The 21,900-nt window shown below is 37.2% G+C and overlaps 1 protein-coding gene and 1 long non-coding RNA gene across 5 annotated transcripts in view; both read right to left on the reverse strand.

Moving 5' to 3' along the window:
• Window positions 1–21,900, reverse strand: part of MSRB3 (methionine sulfoxide reductase B3) — a 166,648-nt gene that overhangs the window by 71,483 nt on the left and 73,265 nt on the right. For all 4 annotated transcript variants that reach the window (XM_064590947.1, XM_064590949.1, XM_045873035.3 and 1 more), the window contains exon 5: window positions 12,869–12,897. In XM_064590947.1, the coding sequence (XP_064447017.1) occupies window positions 12,869–12,897 (29 nt within the window). The remainder of the gene's footprint in view (window positions 1–12,868; window positions 12,898–21,900) is intronic.
• Window positions 13,701–20,098, reverse strand: LOC129045783 (uncharacterized). The gene is made up of 2 exons (XR_010411463.1): window positions 14,736–20,098; window positions 13,701–13,961 (listed from the first exon to the last, which is right to left on the reverse strand). It is a non-coding gene; the product is annotated as an uncharacterized LOC129045783 (long non-coding RNA).

Raw genomic sequence — 21,900 nt, forward strand, 5'->3', positions numbered from 1 at the left:
AAAACAGTTTACAAGTAGCTTACTCAAGGCAAAACTTTTTTAGTGCACAATCAACAAACATTTGTGGAATTGAACATGGTTACAGTAAACTTCCAAACTAATGAAATTGTATTCACTTTGACATTAAAATTTCACTATTCATTCATAAAATTTTATATGATTTTAACAAAACATCATAATGTTTTGTTTGCATCTGTCTGATACGACTACATTTGCCAGTTTATAAAATTATTAGGTTACCAAAAAAGCATACTAGTTCTACACAAAAAACTTTTGGAAAAAAATTGTATTTTATCATAAATGAATTTAACATGATTTTAAATCTAGACTTTGGGGGGAAAGTTTTTATTTTTTATATATGAACATTGTTATCGAATTTTCTTGTCCTTTACATCTCTCGCCTTCTACATAATGGCCTTCAATCCACAATGTAAATGATTTGGATGTAAGGTAATTTATAGACACGCTTTTTGAAGAAAAAAAACAATTTGGTAAATATTCTATATTATTTTGGAAATGGCAAAATACATTTCTTCTTAAAACTCAACATCATTCCACTTTTCATTCACTCCTCACTTATTCAATGAACATTACCACATGCTATTATGTGAAAATATAATGTTGACTAAATATGTCTTTGATATGTATCAATTAAATATGTCTTTAATTTCAACAAAAACAAAAAAAGTACAACTAGAAGATTACTAATTTCACAACTTGAATATCATGTAAGGCATCTGTTTCTTAATTAAGTTAACTAAGAAATTAATTAAGAAACAGTACTTGAATCTCCAAAACATATATATTGAAAAGTATTAAAAGACCTGTGGTCGTCAGGCAAAATTTTAATTTTCTTCATCTTTGATTCCTATTCAGGGAATTGATGAAAAATCAAAAAAACCTCTTATAAAATGTTCTTTCCTATAGCATAGTTCTATAATACAAAAGATAGAACCAAAAAATTACTGAGACATAAATGAACTAAAATGTCATTGGCATTTTAAACTATTTTTAATAGAACATTTTGATTTAATAAGCAAATAATTGATAGTTTGCTTACTGCATTTGTACTTGTTCCCTAAATAAAGTATTTTCATACTGAAACAGAATGTTAAAAATCTTAAGCCTGCAACCATGTCATGTGTTTAAAACAAAATTTTCTACCTTTTGTAGTTAAATGTATCTTATTTCTGCCCAGGAAGGAGCAAGGTATGTCAATTAACATGAATGGACAAATAATCCATGTACTGTCCCCCAAGAAGGTAACGATCACCACCAGTTCATTCCACTTGATGGATATCTACCAATATAAGGTAAGCACTTTCACTTCCTATAGAAACTACAGAGAACTGTATTAATTGAATTATATTAATTTTCAACTGTATTAAAAATAAGGTGCTGTCCAAAACAAAATGAGTAAAAATTCCCTAGAGACTGTTAATTCTTCATCAATCATTTCTTTACAACAAATCCCACATGAATATCTTTTTCAGCAGGTGATTTAACGCTGTGGGGATAATCTGCATTTAGAAATCAAAACTCTACATCACCTCCAAAACTCATTTCTCAACAGACTACTGAATCTACTTATCGGGGGAGAAAATCTCTCCAACCATGTGTAACTGTCTGGACAAGTATGTCATGTACATGAATAAAAATTGTCATGTGACTAAAAATTCATAAATATTTTTTGATCATATAAACTCATATTCTAGGGGTTTTATTGCATGGTTAAGACCATGGGCTCTGGAATTAGGCTACTTAGGATCAAATCCCAGTTCTGTCACTTACTAGCTATGTAACTTTGGGCAAAATAGCCAACCTCTCTGTGCCTTAGTCTACTCATTTATAAAATGGGAATAATGATGTATGATTCATACAAATTAAATGAATTAGTAAGACCATTGATATGTTGTTATATGTCATTTACTAATGAGTTAGTAAATATAAAGCACTTGGTACAGTGCCTGTCACATAGTAGGCATAAAATCAACGTTAGCAATTATTACCAATCCTATTATCTACAGTTAGGTCCAAATTCTTTTTTTTTTAAAGATTTTTATTTATTTATTTGACAGAGAGAGACACAGCGAGAGAGGGAACACAAGCAGGGGGAGTGGGAGAGGGAGAAGCAGGCTTCCCACTGAGCAGGGAGCCTGATGCAGGGCTTGATCCCAGGACCCTGGGATCATGACCTGAGCCGAAGGCAGACGCTTAACGACTGAGCCACCCAGGCGCCCAAGGTCCAAATTCTTTAAACTGTGCTTTCCCAACTATACCATTACTTCCCAACAAAGGTCGTTCAGTTCTGGCAACTTGGTTTACTTACTGTTCCTGAAATACTTTTTTACCTTTGCTTCGGTGCCTGACTTTAACTGGCTCTTTATTTTAAAGGATCTCCTTTCAACCTTTGAAGATCTAAATCCTACCTCCAACAAGGAACCTCCCTAATCAATCACTGCAGCCTAAAATAATTCTCCTTCTAAATCCCAGTAGGACTCCATTACTAGAAGCTGCACATACAGATATCGTCAGGTGTATGTGTGTGTGTGTGCATGTATCTCAGCTCTATGATTATCTTACCAGATCCATGGGAGAGGAACTGTGTCATACTCATATATCCTCCACCATGTCTAAAATAGAGTAAGTGTTCTACATGTACATGCAATTTCACCGACTGATCATGTGGAGTCAAAATTAAAATGTCTACATACTGGCTCAGTGCATTAACAACAGTAATCTGGGCCTGGGAATTTCAGAAACAGAGACAGCTCAGTAAGCCCAACTGCATGAATGGTAACCTGATTTGGACCAAAATATGCATCCCAACTTACTACTACCCAGCAATAACTCCTGGTACTTAAAAATAACATGATTAAATCTCATAAACATTATATAGAGTAAAAGATACCACACAGAAGAGAATACATACGGTCTGATTTTATTTTAAATGAAATTCAAGAACAGACTAATCTAATCAATGGTGATTAAAGTCAGAATAACAGTTGCCTCTGAGAAGTGGGGATTGACTGAAGGAAAATATGAGGGAACATTCTAAGTAATGGAAATGTTCTATATCTAGATCTATATATTGAGCTTCTTCTATATCTTAATTTTAGTATGCTGAAGTGGAATGTTAAACCATTAAAATTTTAATATGTGCTTCAATAGCTAAGAAATAATTAAACTGTAAATTTTAAGTTCTCAAGTTTCTGCACATGGTCTCCTGCTCCGAGAACTTAGAAACAGAGTCTTAGGTAAATGGACTTGTCGTATGTTTTCCAAGCCCAATGGCAAAGCTGTCTTTCCTAAGGATGGCTGGGTGGATGAATGGATGAAGGTAAAGCCAATGTATGTTAAGTTATATAAAGTCTCACTGACCAGGACCATCCCTATTTTGAGATAGATAATTCGTGTTAACTTAAATTCATAAAGCTAAATATTCAATTTGTCTATTTCCCTTTTTTCTTATTTTGTACTTAACAGAGCAACTTTCTGGTGATGATCTGACTCCCCATGTAGGTCTGCCTTTAGGGTGCTAATATGCTATAGTAAGGGAATTTCAGTCCCCATTTGAATGATTTATTTTGGCTAATTGATAGAGTTCTTATTGTGATTTTGAGTCACACAGCTTGACCATTTAAAAGAAAGAAGACACTGATCACACAGATGTAAGTGTATTCTGAGCCATGTGAAAATTGTATTTCTCATCATAAACAAATACACTGGCATTCTAGCTTAATCCATTAGTCTTGTGGGCTTATCAATTTGAGTCCATCCCTGAAAGATACTAAAACATCTAAGTTCCTGAGGTTGGAAGTTTAAGATCAGATACTAGAACACAGAAAATTCACTGAGGCAATTAATGCTATCTTTTGAGGCCTCTTGGGAAACTGCCAGCAACATATCAATGGCCTACTAAAAGCCACATTGAAGTCGTATATAAATCTGTACTATACTTTATATTTTCAAGACATGTTTATAATCATATTATTATTTTTAATTTGAGAAAAAATAAATTTTATAATTTATATTGTATAATAGTTGCTAAATATAGGAATTACAGAAAAATTAAAAGTTAATAATAGAAAAATTAAAACAAAACAAAAGTCACTCATTAAAAGAACTATCTCATGATCTAATAAAAGGGACACAGTCCCTGTAAGTTGGAGATCTGAAGTCCAATCCCCGATTGGCCATTCACTGGTTATGTGGCCTTAAATAAGTCACTTAACCTTTCTGTATCTCAGCTCCTTCCCTGGTAAAAAATATTCCTGTGTATCTTGCTGAGATTTGTGGCTCTCAAACTTGGTAAGATTTATTAAAGTACTATTTAATTGGTAAAGCATTAGACAAATATTTTCATCTTAATATATCCATTAATATTATATCCAAAGTTAGGTTACTAAATAATGTGATTATAAAGAAGGAACTGGATCCACTTTAGATATATAGTATTCCTTCTTTTTTAAAAAGATTATATTTATTTATTTGACAGAGAGAGACACAGCGAGAGAGGGAGCACAAGCAGGCGGAGTGGCAGAGGGAGAAGCAGGCTCCCCACCGAGCAGGGAGCCCGATGCGGGGCTCGATCCCAGGACCCCGGGATCATGACCTGAGCTGAAGGCAGGCACTTAATGACTGAGCCACCCAGGCGCCCAAATATATAATATTTCTAACTCTATAAATACTTCTACCAAATAATTGGGATAAGTACATAATGTTCTAATGTAGTAAATTTCATTACTGACTCTATTCTTCTCCCCTTCCTATCTCTACACCCTTTACCATGTGACTCAGCAGTTCTTCCCACTAGAGGGAAGAGAGAATACTTACACCTGGATGATCAGTGAGTAGGAAGGACAGAGTTCTTTCTCCTTCCTTAGCTTTCAGCTTGGGCATGTGACTTGCTTGGCCAATGGGATGCTAGCAGACCTGATGCAAACATAGGCTTGAAACGTGCTTGCACAGTGAGGTTTGCTCTATTCTCTGTTATCATCAGTGACAAGACTGTGGAGACAATTTGGAACGAACCTGTGACCAACCTAGGCCAGCCAACTCCCAACCAATCCATAGACATGTGAGCACAAATACATTATTATTGTTTTAAGTCACTGCTTTTATTTTTTTTTTTTTTAAGATTTTATTTATTTATTTGACAGAGAGATAGAAGAGCACAAGCAGAGGGAATGGCAGAGGGAGAAGGAGAAGCAGGCTCTGCACTGAGCAGGGAGCCCGATGCGGGACTCGATCCCAGGACCCCGGGATCATGACCTGAGCCGAAAGCAGACACTTAACCACCTGAGCCACCCAGGCGCCCAAGTCACTGCTTTTTAAGGCGCCCTGTTACGAGGTGTTATTTTGCCAGTTGATAACTGGTAGGCTCAGTGATTATACAGAACACAGTATATAATATTTCTATGATCCTTCATTTAAAGGATCATCTTTGGGTTAGATATTATAATCCCTAACCATAAATCTTATCATTTATCCACCAATAATCCATAAGTACCAACTATTTGCCAGGAGGTATTCTAGGCACCAGGCTAATCAGGGTATGTGACTCTAGCCACCATAATAAACCATGGCAAAATCTCAGTGGCTTATTACAATAAAAGTTTATTTCCCTCTACATAAAGGCCAGTGAAGATGCTCTGGACTGAAGGGCTCTCCTGAGTGGATCTCTACCAAGTAGGACTCAGGGAGCCAGACTCCTTCCATACTGTGATGCCATCACATTCAACATGTACCTCTGACATAATTTCAGAAGAGAGAGGTGGAGTATATTGGAAACCCAGAAATGGCACATACTCCACGGGGAGAATTAGTCATCTGTCCCCACACACGTGGAGAGAGATGGGAAATTGTCATCTCTGGCTGAGTAGCCACTCCAGCAACAACTCTACATTATGAAAGGGCAAAGTAAATCTTTGGTAGTTAGTTAAGTGTTTCTATCACAATTGGAAGAACAGAACAGACAAAGATTCCCAACCTCATGGAATTTTTGTTTATTGACTAATTATTTCATACCAGATACCAAGGTTATAAAGGTGAGTAAGACATGGTTCCTGCCTTCAAAAAACTCACAGATTTGGAGAGAAAGAAAAGATTCACACAAATAATTATAGCAGATCATAAATGCTATAATAAATCCATTTAAAGATCCAGTGTTTGCACAGAGAAAGGAATGATTAACTGCTGGGGAGGTGTCAAGGATGGCTAGATTTAATTGAAGGGGCAATGCTTGAGCTGAACCTTAAAAGATAATGTCTCAGAGCCTCTTTCCTAACAAAGCTATGGGATGGCGTTGAGGACAAAAAGGAAGGGGAAAGCACCGGTGTTTACAGGTGGTAAAACAATTTCTTTGCTTCATGTACAAATTTGGGATAATGTAAGTTTCCTTGGTATGTGTAAGTTTAGAGGAGCCTTCGTTTCCTTGGGCGCTGCTTTGGGATAATGTCCTCTATGGGAGGACAAGAGCAATGCATGACCCAAGCAAGATGGCTGGTGCCGGAAAACATAGAGGACCAGAAGCTGACAACACAGGGGTAGTGATATCTAAAGAGGTAGAATTCCCTCCTCTCAAAGTCCTTGTCAGATAAAATAAAAACTAAATAAATAATGATATAAATCATGACTCAGACTGATCTAATAACTATGTACCAAACCCTTTACATTTCAGAGAATATAGTTTTTTAATCACCCACAGAAGAGTTACAAAAATTAAACATATCTTAGGCCAAAAATTACACCTTTAATAAGTATTGGATAATAGACGTACTACTAAAAAATAGTAAGGCTACAGTCTTTGACCACCAAGCAATGAAACTGAAAATTACAAACAAAAATAGAAAGTGGAACATATGGAAATGTAAAACATTTTCCCAAGTAATCATTGTGTCCAAAAGAAAGCCCAAACTGCAACTATTTAAAATACAACGTAAAAAAAGCTAAAAAGCACTGGGTGTTATACGCAACTAATGAATCATTGAACACTACAACAAAAACTTATGATGTACTAAGCGCTGGCTAACTGAACATAATAAAAAAATTAAAAAATAAAAAAAGCTAAAGCTTTTTGAAGGAAATTCATAGCTTTAAATGCTCTAATTCTAAATAAGAAGAAAAGAAAAACAAAATTCAAGTATGTAACATAATGGTATACATGAAATCCAAGAAAACCAATAGAAAATTATTAGAAATAAGGAGTCTTCATCTAGATCCATCTGATCCCAAACCTCTGCACTTCGCTGCTATGCCTTGCTGCTTCCTGGTGTTTAGTTTATAAAAGGAGATGAAAGGCTCTGTCCCCTCTACTTGCTTCTACACAATTCAGTAAGATTGTTATAAAGAAGGCTGCCTGATTTTCAGGCCGAACTTGACTAGGATCCAGTAAAAGAATAAATTAAAAATTAAAAGTGAAGAAGAGAACAATATTTGCTAACATTTGTCATTGTTCTCCTGTAAGTTAATCTCTTTTAATGATAATCAAATGTGAAATGTCACTCCTTATTAGAAGCTAGAGAAAAACTACACACTAACCAGTAGCATTATTAGGCTGGTCTCTTAAAAGTCAAAGTGGAAACCAAAGTGATATGGTTCAAATAATGTAAAGAAAGGTAAATTTGTCAAAACCCAAAATATATTAGCTCATGTTTAAATGTCGCGAGTTCTTCAATTCACCATCTGGATCTAAATTTAACCTTATTAGCCCTTCTCAGCCAAATATGCAAAAAAATCCATGTGAATTTGTATAATGGCCCAACTAGCTATAAGATTTTAGGAGAGAATGAATTATATCCACCCTGTTCACAGCTTTCACCTCAGCGTCTAGGTACGGCATATAGTATGCCTGATAAACATAGGTTGAATGAATGAACAGATGAATAGACAACATTTTTCTTATTTCTACTAATGAATGATGCTCAGAGACAGATTTCAATACTCATCTAGAGATTTATATTCTATTTCCTTGCTCTTTGTTGTTACGAGCCCTTCAAAAAGAAGAAATTAAAAATGACAAAATTGATTTGAGGCAGCTGAAAAATATTGCCAACATAATCTCCACATTGGTAAGAGCTGAAAATGTTTCCTTTATTAACATTTCTTGAGAAAACCTTACTATGTTAGGCAGACTGTCTCATTTGTTCAAGCTTTCAAAACTCTAGTTCTACTATATTCAAATTCCTCATTTCCCTTCAACTTAGTGACCACCGTTAACAGTCCACTGTATTTTTCATTGCCCTTATGTTTTTGCCTCAAGCTTTAACTGATTATATTCTTTGATTTCCTTACCCCGGTGTAGAGGCCTTTTTATACAGATCTTAAAAGCGACTCTAGCTGCTTTTTGTTCCTCGGGTTTTTTGTTGGTTTTTTGTTTTTTTTTTTCCTTCAGGATAATTATATTCTGTTGTGCCTTTTATTATCGTGTCTTCTAGGATCTCCTAACCTTGTACATTCTTGGGCTTTATTTAATAGTGAGCTCCCTCCTCTACTCTCCACACTAAACCATGCTCATTAGGTTTCTTAATCCTCCATAATTTGCTTTCATGAAATCTTATACCTTTGAGTTGCTGTGTTCTATGAGCCCATTTCCTTAGTATAGCTATTCCAAGCAGCCCAGAATCAACAAGCACTAAACATAAGCTTATTCACTTTCTCAGCCAACATGACTCTACAGAAGAAAAAAAAAAAATCTTTGTTTTGAATGTTTATGGACCATGAAACTATACCATTTTAACCTGACATTTATTTTTCTCGTCCAAACATTGCCTGAGAAGGTTAAGACCATAGAATTGGACTCCAGGCAGTCCTTAACATATAGTTATTAACTTATAGGCTTCAGGTTCTTCTTGGTCAAAAAACTATTCTATGTTAATAGAACAGAAATAACACTATCCTGATGCCATGTAGTGACTGGTAAATTCCAACTACAGCTTTGCCTTATACCCAGTATTCAGGAGAAGAGGAAAACATCTTTTTTCAGTTATTCTGCAAGAGCTCTGCTCTTCCAAATGGGTTGTTTTTAAGACTGTGCACGTTCTTGAAATCTGACTGCACAGTCAACTCTGCTCTTCTCAGCGGTTCATCTTCTGCTTTCTCTTCCGTTCTACTCATCACTAGCACCTTTGCCAATGGACATGTACAGAAGGGCAAAGAGAGCAACATTTTGTTTTTGATTTAACTTCTTTGGGTTAAATTTAAAAACGAAAAAGAACGTAGTAGTGAATTGAAAGAGTTAATGACGTTTCCAGAGGTGCCTATAACTTATTCAAGCAAAGTTTACACTTCAACCCTGTGCATGTTAACTTGGGATCCTCCCCATCCAGATGATAGAAAGCAAAGACAGTAATTTCTTTATTTAATTGGTTCGCATCCACACACTGACCTCCAGGGCTCTGTTTACATAGCCTATCATGCAATACGCTCCACAGTTCCCTGCCTCTTTCAAGAGCATGTTTCTCCTGAGAGTTGATATATGGCTTTCATGTTTAATCACTACATTAAACTCAATGCTCTGCTTCTTCCAGCATCAACTAACTTCCCTTCTTGGGAGGTGGGGAGAAGAGCAGAGCTTCTTGCTACTTCTGAACATAAAAGGAAGTCTGTTTTACTCTATTAGTAAAATCACCAACTACACACGATTGCAGGCAAGCAACATTAGTACATCAACTGGGAAAAAGTATTAAAACGGAAACCTTAAAACTCCTTTAGAAAGAAGGTAGGTTGATTGCTCTCAATCAGCAAAGCCAAAAACTTGAGGTGATTGAGTTACAAATTAACAGAAACAGAGTTTAATCAGCATATACCTCAGGACACAGAGCACACAGCTAGATGGCAGCTAAAGTGTTAATCAAATTGATCTTGAGGACAGAACATTCCTGGGGTTCTTGGATCAGAATTAATTCAGTGCCACTACCTTCTGGTTGAAGGTTTTCTTAACCTTCACCCCAGATAAAACTTTCGATGTCCCTTTAACTGAATGGGGACATGGTAATGCCACGATCCTTTCCATAAGAATCTGTATGTGACTCAAATTTCTGAGACAAATGAAAACCTCAAAAAAAAAACCAGTTGATCTCTTTCACTAAGTCAAGGCAGTTATAATCTTCAGGCTTTAAAAATGACATGAAATGTATGTACTTTACTTTAAAATATTTCAAGCAAAAAAAGAAAAGTGGAACGAATATGGCAAACTATTAACAATTGTAAAATCTAGATGATGGATATGTGGGTGTTCATTATACTACACTCTATTTTTATATATAGTTGAACTATTTCATTATAAAATTTTTTGAAACTTAAAACACAAGCTGTTTGTGGATTTGCTTTTGTAGAAAAAAAGTTGATACAATTTTGATAAAAAAAAATAAATCACTCTCTAGGATGATTGTTTGCGTATGTATTCAACGACTGACATTTTTCACCATGTGCTAACAATGAAAAATTTCCTTCCTTCCTCGTGAATCTCACTCCACAGTAAGAAATCCATTTACACAAATTGCAAATGTGCAGTAAGCTCTGCAGAAGCTGGGTTCCTTACTTGGGACGGAAGATATATATATATATATGTAAATTTTTATTTTGAAATCCTTTCCTTTATGGCTAGTCATTAACCAAACTATTTATTTTTTAAGTGTTTTTTTTCTTAATAAGATTGGCATCTTCCTTCATTTAAAAATCTTACTTTGTCAGGAACACTGTTACAGCTGTATACAACATTAAGCAGAGCTAGTTTACTTTTTGTATTTGATGAACAATAGAAAATCTGAATCTATTAAAGTCATACATTTAATTGTTCCAATATGCCATCTTATTTCTAACCAAAATTTGCATGATAGAGCATGCCAAAGAACACAGTTCTAGCTTCCTTTGTCATGATTCCCTCATCCGATACTAAGCTAAAAGAGCTTATAAGAAAACATAATTACCTGTTTCTTAATTTGAAACCATCTGAATTCTTTCCACAACATATTTAATTTCAAAATTGAAAGAATAAATAAACTTTTAATCAGTATTCCCCGTAAGATTTTTCAGAGTACAGAACTTTGTAGTTTTCAAAGATATGCAGATGTTGTCCATCATAAACATTTTTTTTTTTTTTAATTAGGACTTGGAAAAAATAAGAATCAGGAGCAAAATCTTTGGTCACCAGAGTGAAAGATGTGTGCCTGTACAGATGTTATAACTATCACTACAAGAATTTAGCAGCACGCTTCAATTTGGATTTGAAAATTCAACATAAATTTTCTGACTTTGACAATAGCTGCCTAATATTTCAATTTTGTACACTATTTCCAGGTTTTACCTTCAAAATGAACCTGGTGGACTTTTTCATTTTTAAGAGCTACGTTCCAGATCCTTTACCCTAAAACCAGTTTCTGACCTGAAGTTTAGGGAATTAAATCAGATCATAACAAAGTAGGCTCTTAATAAATATTTGGTGACTTACTGGCAATGATATAAAAAGACACCCAACTTTTATGTAAAAATTCATATTCCATCAATTTTCTCCATTTATTTTTTATTCTACTTAAAGATTTTAATATTTAAAAAATGACAAAGACTTTTCACCTTATTTTGAGTCACCTCCTATGAATCAATAAAAAGTCAAATCATCGATATAATACCACCATGCCTTTAGTCTCCATTTAGTCAATATTGTAAACCAGAAATGTGTATCTTATGCTTTCACTGTCAGATGTGATTCAGAAACCCAAGAGCACACAGAATGGACAGATTTCTAGAATTATGATTATCAAATTAGGTGAAACTGTTAACTCAAATGTACAGACTTCATATTTAAAGAGTCTCACCAAGTTGGAGACATTCATAAAGGTATACAATGAAAGAAAGATGAAGCTTTTAAAGAAGAAAAGCACATTAGCTCCTTAACATCACGACAAAAAAGAAGATATATAGATATATATATAGTCCTTAGTTCCTTTGTGAACATAATAAACAAAAACTTTTTTTAAGTTAAAACATATTGGAACTCAAACCAGAGTAAGAATGTTACTTTTAAATTCAATAAATTATATGTTTCTTTGTTAAATTATTTTCTCCTGGAATTGAAAATCAATGTTTACTTACCTATTAACAGTTCACTAAAGGGCATAATTCCTTTGTATGAATATGAGACAATTTTTTGTGCTTTAATTATAAACACCATTAGACACTCTGGAGCACATAAATCTCAGCAAATGACATAAGGACACAGTCTAACCTAAGGATTATATGGCTACATTCATGCTTAATGAAAAGAAGACATCTAATGAGGTTGATATGCCACTGTTTCTGAAAATGTAAATTCTGTCTTGATAGATACAAAATAATGGCTTAAGGTGACCTTAGTTTTCCATTACACCCCCAAATAAACAAATTTTTAAAAAACTAACGAATCATAGACAAATTTATACTTCTATTGGCTAAAACTCTTTATAGTTTTTTGGATTAGTGCTCCCTTCAGCAGCACATAAACTATAGTTTGCAGGATTAAATGTATTTATTACCCACATTTGATGACAAGTCACTTGCACATAATCTTCAAATTATTCAGGATGCTTTATCTACTTAGAGGATAATATTCTATTTTGAGCAATAAGTATGTACAACCCTTACTTCTGCATTTAAAACGAAACTCTGCAGATATAGGGCATTTAACGCTTATTACAGAACTCTCAAGAATCCCAAAGTGAACATCTCAAGTTATGATTCCAAGCAGCCCTGCTTTGAGGTGGGGTTCATGTTTTGAAAAGAGGCTGCCTAGTCTGTTTAAAATCAAAAAGGTTCTTGATCTGATGAGTTATTCCTCAGAGAATAATGTAAATAAAATATACTCAGAATAACATTACTAATGAAAACATACCTGAACCGGAGTCAAACTTGCTTTCGGACCTGAAAAGAGAAAGAAATTTTTTACAATATAAAAATTGCTTATTAAAGAGCAACTATTACTCTGTGGGAGGGGATACAATGGTTATAGATTTCAGTACATTGGTCAACAAGGAAAATCACTTTTTTAAATGTAAACACAAATCTATTTTAACTATTTTAGATGTATGCATTATCCTAGGTCCCCGAAACATGCATATTATCTGTAGGGATAGCACAGTAGGAAAAAGATAGTGACTTTTTAACTTGTTTTGAGAGAAGGGGGATAAATTATGGACCAAAAAAAAGGCAGATTAACTTGTTTCCGTAATATAATAAAGCAATAAAAAGCTCAAATTTAAATTTATCCTCTTCACTTATTATTAAAGGTTTTCAATTATTCAACACCAAGTAATTTTTCACTAAGTTCTTCACCAAGTGAATGAACCTGGTAGCCCCATACATTTAATAAGAAAGAGGAAAAAAGAATCTGAGCCCTTGTGGGAACGTTACGTTTCAGATATAGGTTAATACTGGTTGTGAATTCAGAAGCCTTTGAAGCTCTCAGTTCGGCTGTGGGAAAACTTCTGTTGGGTAATTACTCTCAAGATGCTGCTCTGTGCTGTCAAGCAGAATTAACCCTATGACTAGGCCTATCTACACAAGCTACTACAAGGCAGCATTGTCTATACCTAGCTCTCAAACCAATTAGTGGGCATGCTCCAGTCGGATTTATATCACACATTAACAATCAATAGTATATATGTTCACAGCTGCCACAGCGAGATACAAGAACCCACCAGCAGGAGTCCTGTTAAGGGATGTTACGTTGACAGAGAAGACTTTTTTTTTTTTTCCTGGGGAAATGCAGTTAACTAAGTGGGAAAGGAGATTTCTTTGAAATTCTGCCAGGGTACCAAAGCACTTTTGGAAGCAGTGGCTTTCTTTACCTAAATTAGTTTCAAGAGAAGTCATCAAAGGCGAGAGGGGAAAAGGAGAAGCAAGAAGCAGCTTCCTTTGTCACGAAGACCCATTTTCTCAAGTATTCTCAAGTAAAGTTTCACCTGATGCTTAAACTAAGTCAATAACTGTAAAAAAAAAAAAAAAAAAAGGTATTATGACGACCATGGTCATCAATAACCAGCACTGCAAGCCAGGTGCACATTTTTCCCAAGCCCTGGCTAACCACAGTGTCCTCTCAATCCTTCTCTGACCCATCCCTGACTACCATTTCAGGTGCACACCATTTTTGCTTTTTGTCCTCTCTTCTGTTCTGGAAAGCCCTGCCGCAGGCCCTCTTCTTTGTTTCCCCGAGCCCCAGTCTAAAGGACACTTGCCCCATGCCCTGCTGGTTTCCTTGCCTATCTTCCCCACTGGTCACAAGCACGGACACAGTGCTTGAACACAACTGTCTGTTCAGGGGATCTTCTGCTTCCACACACAGTCTCCTCACCTGCATAAGAGGTGTTCTTCCTTTTGTCGAAGATTCCCTCCACTTCTACGCTAAAAGGCATTCTCTCATCCAGCCTGAAACCAGACTGTGTGAATGACTCCTCTATGCTGTATCTTCAATCCCCAGCTTTCTGCAGGTCCCTCCTCCCTTCTGCAGAGAAGTGCTCGGGGATGAGATGAATGCCCTCCTTCAAATTGGTGCCCTACTTTCCTGCGCTTACAATCAAGTATATGGAACGGAGAAACTCTACCGTATGTCTTCTTCTCCTCACCTCCCAATATATTCACTCTTAGAGCCACTACAATGTGTCCTTGCTAAAGTCTATCACTGGCTTCCTATCGCTAAACCCAAAAGCCCTGTTACAGTCCCAACTTTACTAAACCTCTCTCCAACGAACAAGCAATACTACCTGAAGGTTGTCCTGGGGCTTCAAATGGTATACGTACGAGGCTGAATTCAATTTCTTTTCCCTCAAATATAACTCCCTGCAATATAGCATTGAAATTGGATATCATGACATTGTTCCAGTTTTCTTCTGCACCCCCAATATCAAATTAGTCACCAAGACCTATTGATTCTACTGCCTTCCCCCCTCTCTGTTCTCACTCTTACCATCTTCGGGCCTATCTTTTGCTCAGAATCTCATAACCACTATCCCACCCTGCCTTCCAATCTATTATCCCATCAGCTGCCAGAAGTTTCCAAAACACTAATCTGATCACATCACCACCACCTCAAAAACTAGAGCAGAGCTTTCCAAACTTGGGTCACAAATTGACCCAATAATGGATTATAAAATTCATTTAGTGGATTACAACTAGTATTTTTTAAAAACTGAAATAGGGGCACCTGGGTGGCTCAGTCATTAAGCGTCTGCCTTCGTCTCAGGCCCTGATCCCAGAGTCCTGGGATCGAGTGCCGCATCGGGCTCCCTGCTCCGCGGGAAGCCTGCTTCTCCCTCTCCCTCCGCCTGCCGCTCTGCCTACTTGTTCTCTCTCTCTCTCTGTCAAATAAATAAATAAGATCGTTAAAAATAAATAAATAATAAGTAAATCAATAATAAACTGAAATAGAATAGAAAAGACAAATGCGCTTCACATAGTGAGAGGATGTGCAATTCTGTGCAACTTTTAGTTACACGTATGTGCATTTGTGTGTGTGCATGATCGCACATGCGTGTTGTGCATTACCACCCTTACAAGTGAGCAAAAAAACCTCTGCTCTGGCCTTCCTCTGGCTGTGTCCTCCTCCCCACCAGGTAAGGAGTCCCTTCTATCTGAAGCTCCAAGTACCAGGGTCCCCAGCATTCTCCACCCAAATGGCCCTGAGCTGGCTTCCTCAGCCTAGGGACTAAAGCCCTTTCTTTAAGTCAGGTTGTGCGACTAGTGTGTGTGTACCTCCAGCCCAAGGGGTGGTCAAAAGCTGTTGCTGGAAGGAGGGAGACTGGACCTGAGGACAGAAGGATGGGTGAGCAAAGAGGACAGAGGAACATGCTTTCCCTACTCTTGCACATTTCTGCTCAGAGAATTCTTAATTCAAACCCTTCCGCGAGAGTAGGAAGCTGGAGCACCACGGGGCCAGAGGCTGCCCCTTAGACCAGACTGGCACAGTCTAGATGGCCCTTGGAACTCAGGTGCCTGGCTGGTACGTATAGGAAAGGGGCAATGATAGGACAGATAGAAGAGCTCCTCCCCCCGGCCATGAGAAGAAAACAAAGGACAGATGCCACAGGCATCAGAAGAGACGGCTGAGGGAACCTTTTCCTCCTCTCCTCTACTTGGCCTGGTTGCCATCGTCCCTGAGTTTCCCCAGGATGAATGACAGTCTTTTGGTGGAAGTCTAAATTAACTTTAAATTTGCACTCTTCTCAGTTATTTGGTATCAGTGGTTTTACACACAATTTTCACTGTTTTTGTTATAAGGTACATTTGTCAAGGTAGATTGGTATATCCTTTTGTAATAGTTTATTGCCTTGACTTATAACTTCTTAAATAATTAGCTATCTTGTATCCCCATTTGTCCTCTTGCCCAGGCCCCGCAAGTGATAGGACCAGGCCTCGTAATAAATCATCATGTAAAAAGGTATGTCTTACTATGGGTCACAGACAAAAAAGTTTCAAAGCTACTGATTGAGGGATATCAAGTTCACACTCCTCTGCATGGTGTCTGAGGGGCTCTGGTCCCAGGTCTCCCACTCCAACTCTAACCCACACTGTATCCCTCACTCTCACCAAATGAAACTGTTGCCATATTATTAGCCTGCATCCAGTGCCCTCAGCCTCCGATACCCTCCCCCCAGCTCATCACTGACAAGCTCTTATTCAACTAGGAAGACTCACCTCAATTCCATCAACACTCTGCCTGCCCCACCTTGCCTCCCAGAGCTCCTTGCTTGCCCCTCAGTTACTGCACGGTGTGGGGCCTGGCACAGAGACCCCCACACTGTGTGTCAGAGACACTAAGCTCAGAGAGATGCAGGCTGGGTCTGGTCCATCTTCATATTCCCAGCACTTACTGCAGCATGTGGCATTTAAGAGTTATTAAAAACATGTAGTAGGAATTAACACATGAACAAATGAATCTGGAGGTTAACAGAAGGCTAAAAAAAAATAGGTACAGTGGCCAAAAACTCAATAAAATGCCTCTTTCTGAGATGTGAAAAATTGTATCAAAAAACTCTCGTTCCTCAGGCCATCTTATCTTCTCCAGAGATAGCTAGTCAATATGTAAAATACACGCATAAAGTTCAGAGAAAACGTCTTCACAAACTAATTAATGACATCAGGTAACAGCTGAAAAACAAGAATGTTTTTATAATTCTCAGACACAGTCCTGAACCTTCAAAAAACACACAACTACTCTATTAATAATTAAGACTTAATAGTAGGGTTAATACTATCACTTTGGGGGTTAAGGAAAGTTGGTCCTGTGGTAGAAGTTAATTCAGATTTCTCAGATCTTACACACACACATACACACACAAGACACAAAGCATGTCTCTATTGTACTATGGACTATGATCATCTCTACTTCTAAATCCTCTTTAAAAAAGTAAGTAAAGTATAGATAGGAACAAACAAATGGCAAGTGTGAAAAAAAATTCACACATAATACAGATTATACTAGAAAGGCAAAAAGGGATGTTCCTTCATTCATTCCAAACCATGTATGATGTGTTTATTTTCAGTAGTATATTAAGCTAGATGGCAGGAATATAAAAATGAATGAAGCCAGGTTATGTGGAGTATAAGATGCATAAATAGAATTGTGTCTGCACAGACATTCATTTAACCCTTTGATTACATACTCACATCTAAGCTTAAAGCTACACAACTCGTTCCTTTGGCAATTGCCAAAAGATGGCGAATATAGCACACACCGCTACGGTCTTCCAATATCCATTCTCCACTTTTTTATTTTAGAAATAGGCTCTCTGAGTTTTCGATAGGCACATGGGCTGCCTGCCTAAGACAATTTTTCCGCAATATTTCCTACCTCTCTTGTAGCTAGTTGTGACCATGTAACTAAGTTCTTGCCAAAAGGATGCAAGCAGAAGTGACGTGCATAGCATCTGCGTCATGCCCTTCCACGGAGCTGCATCCCTCTCTTCTTCCCACTGGCTGGAATGTAGATGTGATTCCAGGAGCTGAAGCAGACATTCTTAGATCATGAGAGAGAAGCTGATCTCAGAGTATCAGCCTTTCACCAGCCCTTGTGCTGAAGGTACATACACGATAGTCGCACCATTACCAATCTTATTACTGTATTTAAGCCACTATTGTTTTGGAGCACTTGTAACAATAATACCACACTAAAAAAAGGCCTAAACTAAAACTCCAAATTTCTCAACCTGAATAGTTTCTATGAATTTGTAGTTGCGAGGAGAATTTAAGTATCACTACTATTTTTTTCAATCATTAAAGTATATAATGCATGCATTCTTTTGGTAACAGAACTGTAGATTTTCAAAAGAGGGTGGTTTTAGTCTTTGGATAGAGTTCTATAGCCCTGTTTTATAGTTTATAAAAACTACTATTCTCTATTTATAGGAAATAACCCAGGGTCCAGGAAAGTTCTGTGTATTGAAGTCAAAAGTTTTTATTTATTTTATTATTTTAAAAAATTGTATTGTCTCCTTTGTGGAACCCTCAAAGTGTCAGAGAAACTGCTTTTTGCTTGATGTTCAACTGAATTAAAAACTTTTTAATGAGAACCATGTAAGTGTGAGCTACATGGAGTTGATGGAGTCAGTGTGCCAAAAGGTTTTAGGTAACCTGTGGAAGGGTGAGGGTGCCATTCTTAGTGTTTTTAATTGATGTCAATCTAAGATTCTAGCCGCAGAAATTATTAGAGGGAAGAAGAAGGAGTAACAGACTGATTTCTGCCTATAAGGTTTATATATGACAACTCCATACCCAGGATTTTCTAGAAAAGTCCAGGTCAAATAACCTCTTCTGTTGTCCCCTTAAAGCAAAGAAAATCTTCAGAAGTCTCAGTATTTCAGGAACCTACTTACAAGCCTAAGAATTTCTTCTTACTCTAAAGGTAACCCACAGGCCTTCATCAAACCAGAGGCTAGTAATAATAGTGGTGAGTATCTGTGTGCCTTCTCCTGGCTCCATAAATACAACATGCTTCCTCTGCTTGGAAAGCGCCACACCCCCCCACCTCATTCTAGTATCCCTTAACCCCTTTGCCTACTTAACTTCTAAAACTCTCTCCATGTATTAGCTTCATCATCAGTGCATTAAAAAGGAGTGGCCAGGGGCACCTGGGTGGCTCAGTTGGTTAAGCGACTGTCTTCAGCTCAGGTCATGATCCTGGAGTCCCAGGAGTCCCGAGATCGAGTCCCGCATCGGGCTCCCTGCTCAGCGGGGAGTCTGCTTCTCCCTCTGACCCTTCCCCCTCTCATGTGCTCTCTCTCTCTCTCATTCTCACTCTCTCAAATAAATAAATAAAATCTTAAAAAATAAAATAAAATAAAATAAAAAGGAGTGGCCAGATGACCTTAAATCAAATCCCTTGAGTTTATACTCATAGAGCACCAGTTGCTCCTCCTTCGCACTCGTCAGACTTGTAATCCTACATCTGTTCATGTGGTTATTTGACCATACTAAAAGAGTTCAACAATTGTGGCAGACACTGTTGGTTGCCCATCTAACAGCCAGTCTTCCTTTTCCCCGAAGACAGAATTCCAGCTCTGGAAGGGTGCTCATGTGTCCCCCCACCAGGAATGAATCATTACCAGGCCCCACCAGCTGTGGCAGTCCCCCTGTCCTTCGTCAGTGGCTGGTTCCCGGACAGGCAGGTAACCTGGTTCCGAGCAGTGAGCAGTACCGGGAGGTCTGCTGGGACACTTCTTGGAAAGGTTTTTCTCCATGAAAAGGACAGGGGTGACTTAGGGAGAAGGCCCTTTTCCTACTTTCTCTCTCTCTCCCTGTTTCCTGCCTTTGAGGTTATTATTCAAGGATATGACCCTTAGAACGGCTACAGCAATCTTGTAACATTGAAGGGAATACCGTTCCAGTTCCAGAACGGCCTTTCTCTAGAGCTCCTGTTGAGGTAGTCAAATCTGTCAAGCCACTTTTACTGGGGTATTTCTGTTACTTTTAACCCAAAATATTCTGATATTATAACCAAAGCAGTACTAGGTTATGAGGTATCTACTTATATTGTGTTTAAAATTCAGGCCTCTGTGTTATATTTTGATGATAATGATGCTATAAATACAAAAGACAGAAAAATACACAGGGAAAAAAATAAATTTAAATGTTGAAAGACACATCAACTACCACAACTAAAAACTGAGAAAAGTGTACAAATAAAAGGTGTCCATTAACTGCATGCTCAATTTAAAAAAAAAAAAAAAAAAAAAAAAAAAACCTGGCAAAAATAAATCAAACAACCCATAAATTTAGAAATCAAAATAGCCCAAGAGCAGCAAACCTGAGGAACCTTGCTTGAAGATGCCCCACATGAGCCTGGTATTGTTTGGTTTTTGTGTTTTCCTTGTAACCAGGCCGTGTCCCTGTCACTGGGATCCCTGCCACCCTGATATGTTTGTGGGAGACTTTATGTAGCAGAGTGGTAGAGTCTATGAATCACTTAATATTGAGGAGATAGTCGTGGAAAAGCCAGCCAGTGGAGACAGACAGACCAGAGCCCGGCTCAGGTCTACCACATGCTACCCTATGTGACTTTGGAGAAGGTAATTACCACTCTAAGTCTTGGTTTCGCTCTTTATAGGATGGAAGGAATATACTTGCCTTTTATAATTTCTGTGTATAATACTATGAAGTTCCTAGGTCAGGCTCTGGCATGTATTATAAGTTGAGTAAACGGTAGGTTTTTATCTAAGCAAAGATACTAACTAAAGTTGACCTAGTAGGCTACAAGTACAACTCGCAATATTTTGGCTAAATATATATACATATATATAAACAGAATGTATTACTCTGCTTGTGATCTTAGTTGGGGTATGATTTTAATATGAGTGCCAAAATGATGTAGCAAACAATAAGAGAATAGCAATAAAAATAACTGAAGAAACTGGAAATATATGAGAAGGCTAATGCAAAATAATATAAATGATCTGTTTACACAACATAGAGAAGAAATCTTATTTGTCCTTAAAACACAAATGAAACATTCTCTTATTAAAATAGTTGCACAATTCAGAGTGCCTGGGTGGCTCAGTCAGTTAAGTGTCTGCCTTCGGCTCAGGTTATGATCTCAGGGTCCCGGGATCGAGTCCCGCATTGGGCTCCCTGCTCAGTGGGTAGCCTGCTTCTCCCTCATCCTTTCCCTCTGTGTTCTCCCCCTCTCTCAACTAAATAAGTAAGATCTTCAAAAAATATAAAATAAAAAAACAAAATAGTTGCACAATGCACTCAACAGCATATAGCAGTAAGAATCAAGAGACCTGGAATCAAGTTCAGAAACCAGGACAAGTCATTTAACTTGTGAGCCCCATTTTCCTCATTAGTAAAATGAAGCATTTGAAATAAATCAGTGTTGCTCCACAGAAACTATTCCATGGAGAGGTAAGCTGTCTAAATTTTTCTGTAGTTCCCAAGAATAAAGAAAAGGAGAAGGGAAAAGGACAGAACAGAGGAAAAGTGAGTGTGAGGTGATAAAAATTTGCATCTGTACAACTCAAACCTATAGACGAGTAAGACTGAAAAAACAGACAATTCTTAAGGCCATTTTTGGCTCCCAGGTTCCATAATTGTTCCCGAGGCCAGATCGATAACTGCCTTCTTAAAATTCCAGTATCATTTCCCGTCTGTATAATTTACAGCACTTAATCATGTTTCCTTTAAAATAATTTAATTGTGTCTTGTGTATATTTATATCTCGAGGGAGAATAAAACCTCTAAACTAAAGATACTTTAGCTGTTGAAAATAAATTCAAAGCACTAAAGAAACAGTGTTAATAGAGGACACCTTCTTCATATTATAAGTGGAAATGTGTCCTCCCAAAATTTCTTGTTTTGAAGTTCTGACCCCTAGTACTGTGACTGTATTTGAAAATAGGGTTTTTAAAGAGGTAATTAAGTTAAAATGAAGTCATT

Source organism: Mirounga angustirostris, unplaced genomic scaffold, assembly GCF_029215605.1.
Source record: "Mirounga angustirostris isolate CCGP_5_RB_7025 unplaced genomic scaffold, mMirAng1.0.hap1 SCAF_5, whole genome shotgun sequence".
Lineage (NCBI taxonomy): Eukaryota > Metazoa > Chordata > Mammalia > Carnivora > Phocidae > Mirounga > Mirounga angustirostris.